This window comes from Papio anubis, chromosome 13 (assembly GCF_008728515.1).
Source record: "Papio anubis isolate 15944 chromosome 13, Panubis1.0, whole genome shotgun sequence".
NCBI classification, from domain to species: Eukaryota; Metazoa; Chordata; class Mammalia; order Primates; family Cercopithecidae; genus Papio; species Papio anubis.
This window is the reverse complement of record NC_044988.1, coordinates 32,394,093-32,407,011: the sequence shown is the minus strand read 5'-3', so window position 1 is coordinate 32,407,011 and position 12,919 is coordinate 32,394,093. Positions and strand designations below refer to the sequence as shown.

The following is a 12,919-nucleotide window of genomic DNA, read 5'->3' as shown; positions in this document are numbered from 1 at the left end:
TACTTTGATTTGGGAAATCCAATTATGTGTGGAGATAATTCCACAGGTGAAGTGTTTGCCTACTATTGAGATCCTTAAGGGTTATATAAGTGGATCCAGACTCTGGCCTGCTGAATCGAAACCGTTTCTCCTCAGCAACGTTCTAAATGGAGTTTTGATTGAGCTACTTTTTTATGAGTGTTTTAATTATTAGTATATTTTTAACCACATTGCTAATCCACAAAAGGAAAGGGCCTGAATAGCCTAAGTCAACTCTGGATCATCTTGTTACTGCAATAGTTAGATCACAGTACTGCTTTGCAGCATTAATAGAAAACTATGTCATGTGCAGAAAATAACTATTGCATAGCAACGTCAGGATACTGTAACAGTTGTTCAATAAAACAGCAGTATTAGTCCCCCTGAAGTTGATTTGATATACCGAGTATTCATTCTTCACTGACACAGTAACTCAGTCATTTCACTAACAAAATAGTAGTTGCTACATATCTGATTTAACAAATAAAAGAATGTTGCTTAAATCTTTAAGATAGATTGAAGTTTTTGTTAGGGATAGGTTCAATCTGTATCTTTTGTATAGTATAAATTGTGATTCTATATTGGAATTATACTTTGCTGTCTGGAAAAGTGTTTATAAAAGTAATGAAAATTTTGGTTTCAGACAAAACAAAAATTAGACTGAAAATAATTATTACATAAATTTTGAATAACTATGAGCTAGTGACATGTATGTATTACATCCTTTTCTCATTATATCTTACTAGGTTGTGTTATCTAGATTTTATAGATTGGGAAAATTGAATTAAGAAAGAAAGTGACTTGCCCAAGGTCATTTAAGTAGTAAGTGGTGGAGCTGGGATTTGGACTGTAGTCTATTTAACACTAAAGCCCAAGCTTTTATATACTGCTTTACACCTTAATATCCGGTGCTTTAATAGTCTTGGCCTTCTTTCAAAAACTTCCCTCTTCCTGTCAATTCTAGAGATAACATTCAATAACTTGACAACAGTGACCTTTCTAAACAAATACAGTGTGTTACAGAGCCAGATGGCCTAAGATTATATTTTATTTTTCTGGCTCAAAATAAATTGCCTGCCCTAAGACTGATAAAGTCCAAAAAAAGACCCTTGTGTGTCTCAGGACCTCATCAGGCCACATGGCCAGCCAGTGCTGTTTATCATAAGTAAGCCACGAGTAGAAAACCTTATGTCTTTATACTATAATTTAGATTAGGACCTAATGAAGGGACAAGAAGCTGATTCACTAAATGAGATCATTCAGTAATCGCAGTGCATTTGGTAGAAAGATTCTGAGGAACTGAAGACAGAATTCTAGGCAGTACTACTGTCTGTTCTATAAATTGGATGTATGGAAAAGGCTGATTTATAATTCAACAAACTCCCAAATTAGGCATCCCTTTCCCCCCCTTGCTGGGATTTAAGGAGGATTTTTTCTAATAACTAGCCACCTTATTCTTGATCACTCAAAATCTGGGTGAGAATTTTCTTGAAAGTCTTAGACAAATATATTTTAAAAGTAATTCTATATTGGGAACATAAGTTATTGTGCCACACATAAGCATAAACAGTACTTTCATGAGTTCAATTACACTTAATGAATTTCATGCGTAGAGAGACAAGTTTAAGCAGGGTAGGCATAGAAATGTTTCAAAGGTATGTTGAAGCCAAACTTGTAGTTGACAGATATAGTGACAAAAGAAATACTAGACTTGGAGTTAGGAGACCTCTGTTTGAGACTTGGCTTTACTACTACTCTGTAAGGATCCTTGAGCAAGTGATTTAAATTCTCCAAGACTCAGTTATTTGTAAAATGATGCCAGAATGATATTACTTGCCTTGTTTTATTGCAGGGTTGTTCTGAGGACTGTTAGGGAACAGGTGACAAAGGTACAGTGATGTACAAATGGATGCTGTTACTATGGCAGCATCTAGTATATATAAGGGTAAATGTCCTGAGCTGTGAGTAGAACAGATTTGCCTTTAGAATTGCTCTGCTGTTTAGTAATTTGGTGCTTTGGGCCAAGGCACCACAATCTTTTTGAATTTCAGTACTCTCTGTATAAAATAATCAACATCACAGAGTTGTGAGAATTACATTAATGTAGATACTATATTTAAATGTTTGTAAAATAGTGATGGGGTAGGAGTTATTATCCTGAACAGATTTCAGAAAGTTAGAAAAAAATAGCCAGAGATTTTTTATCTGTTCCCAAACATCTTAATAAAATAAATTACTCATAGAATGTTAGAATGCTGGAAGAACCTTTGAAGGTCATCTGTCTTATCCTGCTCATTTTAAGACAAGGATCACCTCCTAATATTTTTATCAATTCTGCTCTGTTTATATGCATAGAGGATAACATTCTCACTAGCATCATCAATTATAAAGGATAGCAACTGTCTCTCAATCACAATAGATACAGATTTCTGAAAATGTAAAGCCATATCAGAGATGAACTCTGGAGGTAATATCAGGCTGTGAAAAGAATTTGGGCTTTGGCTGGGTGTAATCCCAGCACTTTGGGAGGCCGAGGCAGGTGGATCACGAGGTCAGGAGATTGAGACCATCCTTGCTAACACGGTGAAATCCTGTCTCTACTAAAACAAAAAAAAAATACAAAAAGTTAGCTGGGTGTGGTGGTGGGCACCTTGTAGGCCCAGCTACTCGGGAGGCCAAGGCAGGAGAATGGCATGAACCCGGCAGGTAGAGCTTGCCATGAGCCAATATCGTACCACTGCACTCCAGCCTGGGCGACAGAGCAAGACTCCGTCTCAAAAAAAAAAAAAAAAAAAAAAAAAAAAAAGAGTTTGTATGGAAACTTGTCTCTAGAAGTTACTAGTTTGTGACAGTGAAAAATTTACTTAGTATTTTGTGGCCACATAACTATACTGTTTTTTTTTGTTGTTGTTGTTTCTGTTGTTGTTGTTGTTTTAACCTACCACATAGGCTGTGTCTATGTCTGTACTTAAACCTGACTGGCTCTCCATTTTTATATATCATTCTTTGGATCTGAGATGTGTTTGATTTTTATATTACTTATACTAATGGTTCTTGACCTTCTCTTTCTTGTCTCTAACACATTTGAGACTGGGGATTACAATAGTGATCCCTGAAGATTGCAGGGGGTGCTTGTGGCAAATCAGCATCTTGGAGTTCTAGGTCAGGTGTACTTTGAAAAGACTTCCTTTTTAAGACTGGTTTAGGGACTTACACATGAGCTATTTATTTATTTATTTTTTTGATACATAATAAATAAATTCTGTCGCCCAGGCTGGAGTGCAGTGGTGTGATCTCAGCTCACTGCAACATGAGCTATAATTTTTAAAACTATAATTATTTTGGTCACATGTCATGTTTTTCTTACATTGTTGATTTTGTACGGTTGAATTTATCTATATTGGTGTCTAAAAATTATTTGAAAGCTAACTGGACAGTATTTTAATGTGAAATTGTAAAATAGTTTTAAGTGTATTCCCATGAGAAGAACTCTTCCAAAGAAAATAATAGGAAAATAATATTTAATCATTACCAGTAAAAACAAGTGCAAAAAAATTTGTTCACAATCAAGAATAATGACCTTTGTCCACTTTTTGAACACAGCGTTGAGAGGTTTCATAGTTTATATATTGACTTTATCTTTGACTTACTGAAAATATTGTTTTCATCCTTATTGGGTGTCCTGGAAAAATACCCAAGTTGATCCTTAAATTTGAAAAAAGAAAATTCAAAACCAAGTATTTAATTCTAGATTCTAATGATACTAGACTAGAAAATAGAAGATTGGTAGGTAAAGAAAATAATATATATGAAATAGTATATGAACACAGAAGCATAACCTATTGGTGTTCCTACATTGAACACAAATTCAGTGTGCATTTTCTGTCTTTTTACAGCAGTTTAACTTTGGACGTGTGTTTCTTTCTCTTGTTAAATAAATGAACAGAATTTATCCCTTGATCATCTGTAACATAGTTTCATTGTAACCAATAGTCTGGGCTTTCACTTGAATTTCTTTTTACGAATTTATGTGGAGATGCTTTGCATTTTTCTAAATTTTGACTACACTAATTAGAGAGTGGGTATTATGAAAAACTGACAGGCAGTTTTAAAAAATATTAAATGAGTTGGTTATGAAAAGGGATACAAGTATGTAGTTTTACATTTTTCAACTTGTTTTTACATTACCCTTTAGAATGTCTAATATTTTGTAATGAAAGTATGTGGTTTTTCTTTCTTTCTTTCTTTTCAAAAAGAAAACAATCGGGTAAAAATCTGAGAAATATTTTCAGTTGTCCAAGGCTGATGTTGACTTAAATAGGTCTAGGTCTTCATGGTTGACAGCTGCAGATAATTAGCTTTTTCTTTCTTAACAAAGAAAGCAAATGGAGCTGCAAGACATTCATTGCCTTTTCAGTCATCATAATAATAATGTATGTATTTAACTCCTGCAGTTCCTTAAATTGATTTAGTGCTAAGCTGCCTACATTACATATAATAGGAGTGACAAGTGAAAGCTGCAGCACATATTTGCGTGGCAAAAGGGAGCAGTGATTGACGGCAAAGTTTCTCTCTACAAGAAACAGCAGTGTTGTGGAGCTCAAAAAGGGCCAGATACATAATTCTTAAAATTGTAGAGCAGATTCATGAAATGAATTTTAAAAAGTGATTGCCACTTGGTGTACTTGAGTGTCTTTATGTTTTGGCTCTGGGTGAGGGGCGCAGATGGACAGAATCTCACCTGACTGCGGAATATCAATAAATTCCTTTTAAGTATGTTAGTATTTGTAATTTAAGAATGATACTTATAAATTTTAGATAAAAAATTATGTCTCTGTACTCAGTAACTGAAAATTTCTTTTAGCTGTAACAATTCACTGTATTTGAAGAAGCCGAGTAATACATCTATTCAAATAAGGATTTTGAAGGCCCCAAATTGAGTTATTTTTCATGGAAGGTACCCATTTTTACATGTCTATAAAACTTGAGGTATCATTTCTGGAAAGGTAATGACATAGGATTGGTGGTTTCTTTTGGTCAGACAGTGGCTAAATGCGATCATGTTTCAAAAGTACTCGAAAAATATTCTGGCATTCTTTTGTTCCCATGACATATACTGAGAAGCCACGGTTGAAAGGACCCTTGGTGTTTGCTGCTTCATGATGCTCTATGATGAGCCTAGAGTGCTGGGCTTCATATTATACCATGGAAATGTTTCTTATTTTGTTGACAACTCTGTGTCTGTGGCAGGCGGGGAGGGGAAGCCCTGTGTGTGCTTGTACACTGGCAGCCTCTACTGGCCATTGCAAAGAGCAGCATTGACCTCTGTTCTTTACATTCCAGGTTTCATATGCTTTTACTTGGGTTTAGCTCTTCTTTGATCCTCATCCTCTTTGTTATCCTCTTTTGAAGACTAGTTATTCTGTTGGATGTCTTCATTTATAATTCTTAAAGAGCTACTAGTCCAGTATTTTCATTAAAAAATTAATATCATAAGTGAATGGAATTCTTCAGGACCTTGAAAGAAGTTATGAATATAACCTTTCCTTGAGAAATAATTTTCATGTAAGAGGGAAGATAGATTCATCTTTATGTAGGTTTAAAAATACTTTCTCAGTTGCAAGCCTTAATGTATGATATAGAGATTAGTCATTTACTTATGACTGACAAATAACCCTGATTCCCTGAAAGAAAGCTTTGGCTCAATGATAGACTTAATTACACACACACACACACACGTGCTTGTACACTGGCAGCTTGTACATGTGTGTGTGTGTGTGTATTTCTTTAGATTTAGGTATATCAGCTCTCTCTGAGAGGTTTCCAGGAAGTGGGCATAAACTCTTATTGGGCTTTATGGATATGAATACCTCTGGGGATTGGATAGACGGTGGTGTCTAGGCTTTAAGTCTAGACAGAAAATGATAAGTATTTGTAAATAAAAGATCCAAGGATGGTAGTAAACTCTGGATTATTCTGTTTCAGGGATAGAAACTTGTGAAATGTTTGATCTAATATCTTTGACTTTGGGCAATAATTTGACCACAGTAGATGATTTCCCCAACAAAATAGACTCATTTCTTGATATTTACATCTTGCCAGTGGCTCTACTTACCAATCACCTAGTTATCTTTGAATCTCTTGGTATTTTCAAAATTGAATCTTTTTATACAAAGTCTCATATCCAATGGCTTCTGTTCCTACTGCTACCACCAATTCCTAGATTATTACAGTAACTTTAGGTTAGTGCAAAAGTAATTGGCAAAAGCCACAGTTACTTTTGTGCCAACCTATGCTAATAGATTTCATTTTATCCATGTTCTTTACCTTTTAATTCAACCCGTACAACCTAGCCATATGCATTTGACTAAAACTTTACTTTTATTGCATCACTTTTTTTTCTTTTAATAATTTATTATTTGCTTGAGAAAATGAAGAAGACTAAAGGATATAGCCAGTAGAGCAAGACAAGGAGCATGGAGCTAGGAATAGGAAGATGTGGGATTTTTGCTTTGGTTTTGGCTATATGATTTTAAGCATATGCGTATACCTTCCTGAGTCTCTGTTTTTCTATTATTTAAAATTATTTGTTGCCAAGATTGGTTAAAATAATGTTGTATAAAATTGCCATGAGTTCTTTAGAACTCTATTTTCCTGCTACAGAGTAAAAAGACAAAATTTCTTAGTCTGGAATTTCTTTTCAAACAGCTCATTTCTGTACTATGCATGGCATATAGTAGGTACTTAATAAATGCTGTTTGAATAAACTCTGTACTTCAAATCTTGTATTTCTCTCTTATTTTCCCACTCAAATATGTTGTCTCTACTCTGATCACTGAAAATGTTGTTCATATGGTCACAGCTACGTCATTCTCCTATTCTTTGCCCTGCTAAGAATGCTGTCCTTCACTTTTTTTTTTTTTTCAAATCCTGTTTTTTAGGAATAGTCAAGTTCCCCCATCTCCTTTGAGTCCACTTTTGCTTTTGCTTTTTTTCACCATAGCAATACTTACTGTCTTTCCCACTTACTGCTCTGTTTTGAGATATATGGTATCTTGTATTATTAATAAAAATGCCCTGTTTATATACCTTCTCTTCTTTGTATACTGTAAACTCCTGTAGAACAAGAATAATAGCTTTGATTTTTGTAGTTACTCTTTAAAGATATTTTCATCGAACTTGTAGTATATCCAGATTAACATATGGGTCAAGTGCAGTGGCTCACGTTTGTAATCTCGGTACTTTGGGAGGCCGAGGCAGGTAGATCACCTAAGGTTGGGAGTTCAAGACCAGGCTGGCTAACATGATGAGACTTTGTCTCTACTAAAAATACAAAAAAAAAAAAAAAAGTTAGCTGGGCGTGATGGTGCATGTCTGTAATCCCAACTACTAAGGAGGCTGAGGCAGGAGAATCACTTGAACCCCAGAGGCGGAGGTTGTGGTGAGCTGAGATCATGCTACTGCACTCCAGCCTGGGAAACAGAGTGAGACTCTGTTTCAGAAAAAGAAAGAAAGAAAAACAGATTAACATATGATGAGAAATGGTTTGTATTTGCCACAAGATATTAGAACAAGGATTGGCAGGTTGTTAGAAGTGAGATACTAAGATGCTGTCATACTACTGATACCCTTGATTTATAGGGGTAAAGAATTCAGATTTCAAGGGCTTTGGGGGAGGGTTCCCCTCTGGAAAAGAGTGACCTGCATATTGTTATGAGTTAGTGATTCTTCTATTTTAATAAAGCACCCCTTTAACATATTGTTAATTAACTGTTCTTAAATACCAATATTGTTTCCATGTGAATATAAATTAAGTGGTAAAAGGCATAGAGTCATAGGGATGAGAGAGACACTTACTTTTCCACTGATACCTTTTGAATTTTTTTTTTTTTTTTTTTTTTTTTTTTTTTTTTTTAGTATTTACATTTTGACCTGTTCAAATCTAACAAGTTGGAACTGTTTCTTGGATGGGTAAGTTATCAAACATTACCACCAGTGTAAAAGTCCTCAACATATATTTAATTGCTTTTATTTGTTAAATCAGCTTTATTAGGATGTAATTTACTTACAGTATAATTCACCAATTTTAAGTGTACAATTTGATGAGTTTTGACGGATGTATACAGTTGTGTTCCACCATTACAACCAAATATGGATCATTTCCATCACCCTTAAAAGTTTGTTCCTGCCCTTTTGTAGTCGATCCTTTACCCTATCTCCTTGCTCCTGGCAACCACAGATCTACTTTATATTACTACAGTTTTGCTGTTTCTAGGATTTTATATAAATGGAATCATGCAGTATGTAGTTTTTGCACCTGGCCTCTTTTAGATTTTACCTGTATATGGATCAGCAGTTTGTTCCTTTTTATTGCTGAGCAGTAGTTTACTGTGTGGCTATACCACAATTTGTTTATTCTGATTACTATATGTTGGAATTTTTCTTTTTCAGGGTTTAGCTATTATGAATAAAACAGTTATGCAGACACAGTGTTATGCAATATAAGTGTTTTTATGGACATATGTTTTTATTTTACTCGGATAATGTGTACGAAGCGATTGCTGAGTCATATGATAAGGGTATGTTTTAACTTTTCTAAGTAACTGCCAAAATGTTTTCCAAAGTGGCTGTACCATTTTGCATTCCTACCAGTTGCTCTATATCCTTTTCAACACTTGGTATTAACAGTTCTTTTTATTTTAGCTATCATTCTAATGAAAGTGTAATGGTAACTCATTACAGTTACATTACTTTTTATTTCCCTAAAATGATTAATTGTTTGAGCATTTTTTCATGTACTTCTTGGTCATTTGCATATGTACTTATGTAAAGTGTCCAAACCATTTCCCTATTTTTTATTTTCATTTGTATTTATGAAGGCAGCAGTGCAATGGCATGATCACAGCTCCCTGCAGCCTTGACTTCCTGGGCCCGAACAATCCTCCCACCTCACCCTCCTGAGTAGCTGGGAACGTAGGTGTGTACCTCCATGCCTGGCTGATTTTTAAGCTTTTTGTAGATACTGGGGTCTCCCTATGTTGCCCAGGCTGGTCTTGAACTCCAAGGCTCAAACAGTCCTCCTGCCTTGGCCTCCCAAAATGTTGGGATTATAAGCATGAGCCCCAGTGCCCAGCCCCTAGTTTTGAAAAAACAGTTCTTTTTTTCCTTTTTATTGAGTTCTATATATACCTCTACATATTCTAGGTACAAGTCCTTTATCAGAGATGTTTTCCAATTTTTTTTCCAAGTCTATCGGCTTGTGCTTTCATTTTGTTAAGTGTGCCTTTTCAAAGAATAAGCCTTTAATTTTGATGAAGCCCAGTTTATTGATTTTTTTCCTTTGTGCTTTTTGTGGAGTGTTAAAGATTTTTATCTAAACGAATATCATTTAGATTGCCTCGTATGTTTTTCTAGTAGCTTATAATCTCATTTTTAGGCTTCTGATACATTTTGAATTAATTATTGTATATGATGTGATGTGTCGTATCTTTCCAAATGGGTATGTGATTGTTCCAGTTCCATTTGCTGAAAAAGACAAGAATTTTTCCATTTAATTACCTTAGCGTTTTCATTGAAAAATTAATTGACCATATATATGTGAGTTTATTTCTATTACATTTTTAAATTACTATCTTTATGACAATACCCTATTTTCTTGATTATTGTAGCTTATAGTCTTACAGTTAAGTAATATATAAGTCCTCCCACTTTCTCTTTCTCAAAATTGTTTTGGTTACTTTACATCCTCTACATTTTCATATAAAATTTTAAAAGCCTACTGGGATTTTGACTGGAATTGCATTGACTCTATAGATCTGTTTCAAGAAAATTAATATATTAAACAATATTGGGTGTTATGATCCACGAACATGATATGTCTCTTTCTTTACTTAGGTCTTTAATTTCTCTAACCAGTGTCTTGCAGTTTTTAGTGCATAATTCTTGCATGTATTTTTTGTTAAGTTTATTCCTATTATATGTTTAATACTATTATAAGTGACATCACATGCTATTATAATGCTAGCAATGCAATATTAGCAATGCTAGTATTGAAATACAATATGACTAGTATTGAAGTATGGTACGCTTTTTATATTTTGACCTTGTAACATTGCGGTGTACTAAATGCACTATTTCTAATAGCTTTATTTAATTTTTGGTAAACTCTTAAAAGTGTTCTGCATAGACAATCATGTTGTCTGCAAATAAAGACAGTTTTTACTACTTCTTTTCTAATTTGTGTGCCTTTTATTAATCTTTCTTACCTTATTGCTTTGGTTAGGACCTACAGTGTTGAGTAAAAATGGAGAGGGAGGATATCCTTGCCCTCTTGTATTAGAAAGAAAATATTCAGTCCTTCCCTATTAAGTATGATATTAGCTATAGTTTCTTTCTGGATGCCTTTTATTAGGCTGAGGAAATTCCCTTCCATTCCCAGTTTGCTGAGGGTTATTTGTGAGTGAATGTTAAATTGAGATGACCTTATACTTTTTCTTTTAGTCTGTTAATCTGGTAAAATATACTGATTGATATTCTAATGATAAAGCAACCTTGAATTCTGGGATAAATCCCATTTTGTCATTATCTGTTTATATGTATGTTGCTGAGTTTTATAGGATTTTGTTACAGATATTTTGTTATTTGTCTTCCTAAGGGATATTGGTCTGTAGTTAAATTTTCTTGTAGTATGTTTATCACTTTTTTCTTTTTTAAATCAGGGTAACACTGGCCTCATAAAATGAGTTGGGAAATGTTCCCCCTTTTGTTTTCAGGAGGGTTAAACCCCAACTTAATTATGAATTGGAAACCACAAAAGTTCACTTGTGGCACTCAAACAACTTAGTTCTTGTGACTGAAATAAGAAATATTTTAGTATTGAAGGGCGTGTTCTCCCTTTCAGATGTTCTCCAAATGATTATTTGTATGTAAAAACAAAAAGTAAAACAGAAAATAAAACAGCTTATGTAGGTATGCTTATATAGGCATTTGTAAAAGTTGATATGCAAATTAAAATTTAATAACCTTGGATATTAATTTAATATCAATAAACCATAGATATGGTATATGAAAATATATTCACAGAGATGTTAATACTTATATTATTTTGTTTTTGTTCATGTAAACATTTTGTGAAATCTCTTGTACATTCTCATTGTCATACTTTGTTTATATTTCAACTTAACAACTTGTCAGTGGTAATTGTTACGTTACATTAAATTTAAAAAAAATTCTTTTTCTAGCATAATATTGTTCTATTAACAGTTCTTTGTGGCAAGAAACTATTCCTTGAACATGCAGTAGTTTTTAAATTGTATCCCATTTAGATGAGAAAACTGATAGATGTATTTAGATTGCTTAGTCACTGATTTGACCTCATTGGGTGACTTTTTACATGTTGGTGTTAAAACTGTTCTATTTTCATCCAAAGCGCATTCTGTGAACTTTAGGATCAGGATGACAAATGCTGTCTACCATCTAAAACGGTATCTGTTAAAATTGTTTTGGATGATTGGGAAGTTGAATTAAATGAATAAAAATGGTGAACTTTATTGGGTGACAAACATGAAACTCAACTTATATTTTTATGTGATGAAAATAGTTTGTTGCTCTCTTATGTATTTAAAAAATATTAGAATTTTAACCTTGTGAAGAGCTTTGTAAACATTTGCTACATATATTTTGTCTACCTAGTTTTGATAAATATTATTGATATTAAGTACATATTTTAAATAAATAATGAGAAAAAAGAAATAGTAAATCTCAGCGATGGATGTTTAAAATGTACCAAAAAATACCAGATTTTATAAATATTGAAAACCTGTCATCTTATAAGAAAAATAATCTGTGAGAATATTAAATACATTAGAGTAAGACTATAGGAGAAGTATTGAGAGGCGTTTATAGTTCTGTGTTAGACATGTAATAAAAATATGTTGTTAGGAAATTGGTTAAGTGATTAGGGAAGCGTTGTCTTTTCTTACTGTAGAAATAGAAGCATGCATACTTGGAAATGGCAAGAAAATAGTACAGTGTTTTGAAACTTTTTTTGATAGTGGGCATGTAGCTTTTAACTAAGCCTGAGGTGGGGTTGGGATGGGATTAAGGGAGGTAAGGTACTAGCTCTGAGAGTCTGTGAAATCCTGCTTCGTTTAAAGTAGACCGAAATGAACTAAGTGACATGAATAAGGTTTTACAATGACTGAGTTTATCAACTTCAAGTTTAGAGCTAAGAAAAGTAAAATTGAACATTGAAAATTATATTTTTTAAAATGTTGGTTTATCTTACTTGATGAGTACAAGGTAGAGGAAGACTGGGCAAATAGGGTGATGATTGTTTTATGGAACAAGGACTTTTTAAAAATAATATTAAATCTATTATGTGATGTTGTTAAAATATTAGTTTCATCCATGCATAGATTGAGGTGCAAGAGGATTTGTGTTCTTAAATTGGTGTTGATTTAATTTGCATCTCATAAGAAAATTGAGCATATTAGTAAAATACAATGTAATTTGTAGAGCCCAGAATAGATTTAGTATCTTTTCTAAGTACCTGAAATGTAAATTTTAGGTTTTATTGGCCCCTGCCTTCCATCGTTCAATTCGTCACATTCCCTACAATAAAGCTTATGGTTTGTGTATTCATATCTAAGCTGGGTTGTAAGCCAGAGTAATGGTAGAAGGCAAGAGGAAGATCCCAGACTAGGGTCCTTTGATGTGTAACCAACCATCTTTTTTAGTTGAACATTTGTTATAATAAAGTTTTTTTCCTCCATCATGTCACTATATCATTGTTTAAAACCCCTTTCCTCGATTACAAAAGGAACACATACGTTATGAAGAGGAAAGGAACTACACCCATACTCTTACCATCCATGGATAACATAGATACCCTTCTTTAGGT

General features: G+C 33.6%; 1 protein-coding gene and 1 pseudogene across 11 annotated transcripts in view; one reads left to right on the top strand and one right to left on the bottom strand.

Annotated features, from left to right (window-relative positions):
- The window catches only part of RFX3 (regulatory factor X3), a 311,794-nt gene that overhangs the window by 50,039 nt on the left and 248,836 nt on the right, over positions 1-12,919 (top strand). The window contains exon 2 of one of the 11 annotated variants that reach the window (XM_031654193.1): positions 7,936-7,989. The exons of the other annotated variants lie outside the window; for them this stretch is intronic. Within the exon in view, the coding sequence (XP_031510053.1) occupies positions 7,986-7,989 (4 nt within the window). The 5' untranslated portion in view covers positions 7,936-7,985. The remainder of the gene's footprint in view (positions 1-7,935; positions 7,990-12,919) is intronic. 11 annotated transcript variants of the gene reach the window in all.
- LOC110741430 lies at positions 7,082-7,776 on the bottom strand (annotated as a pseudogene).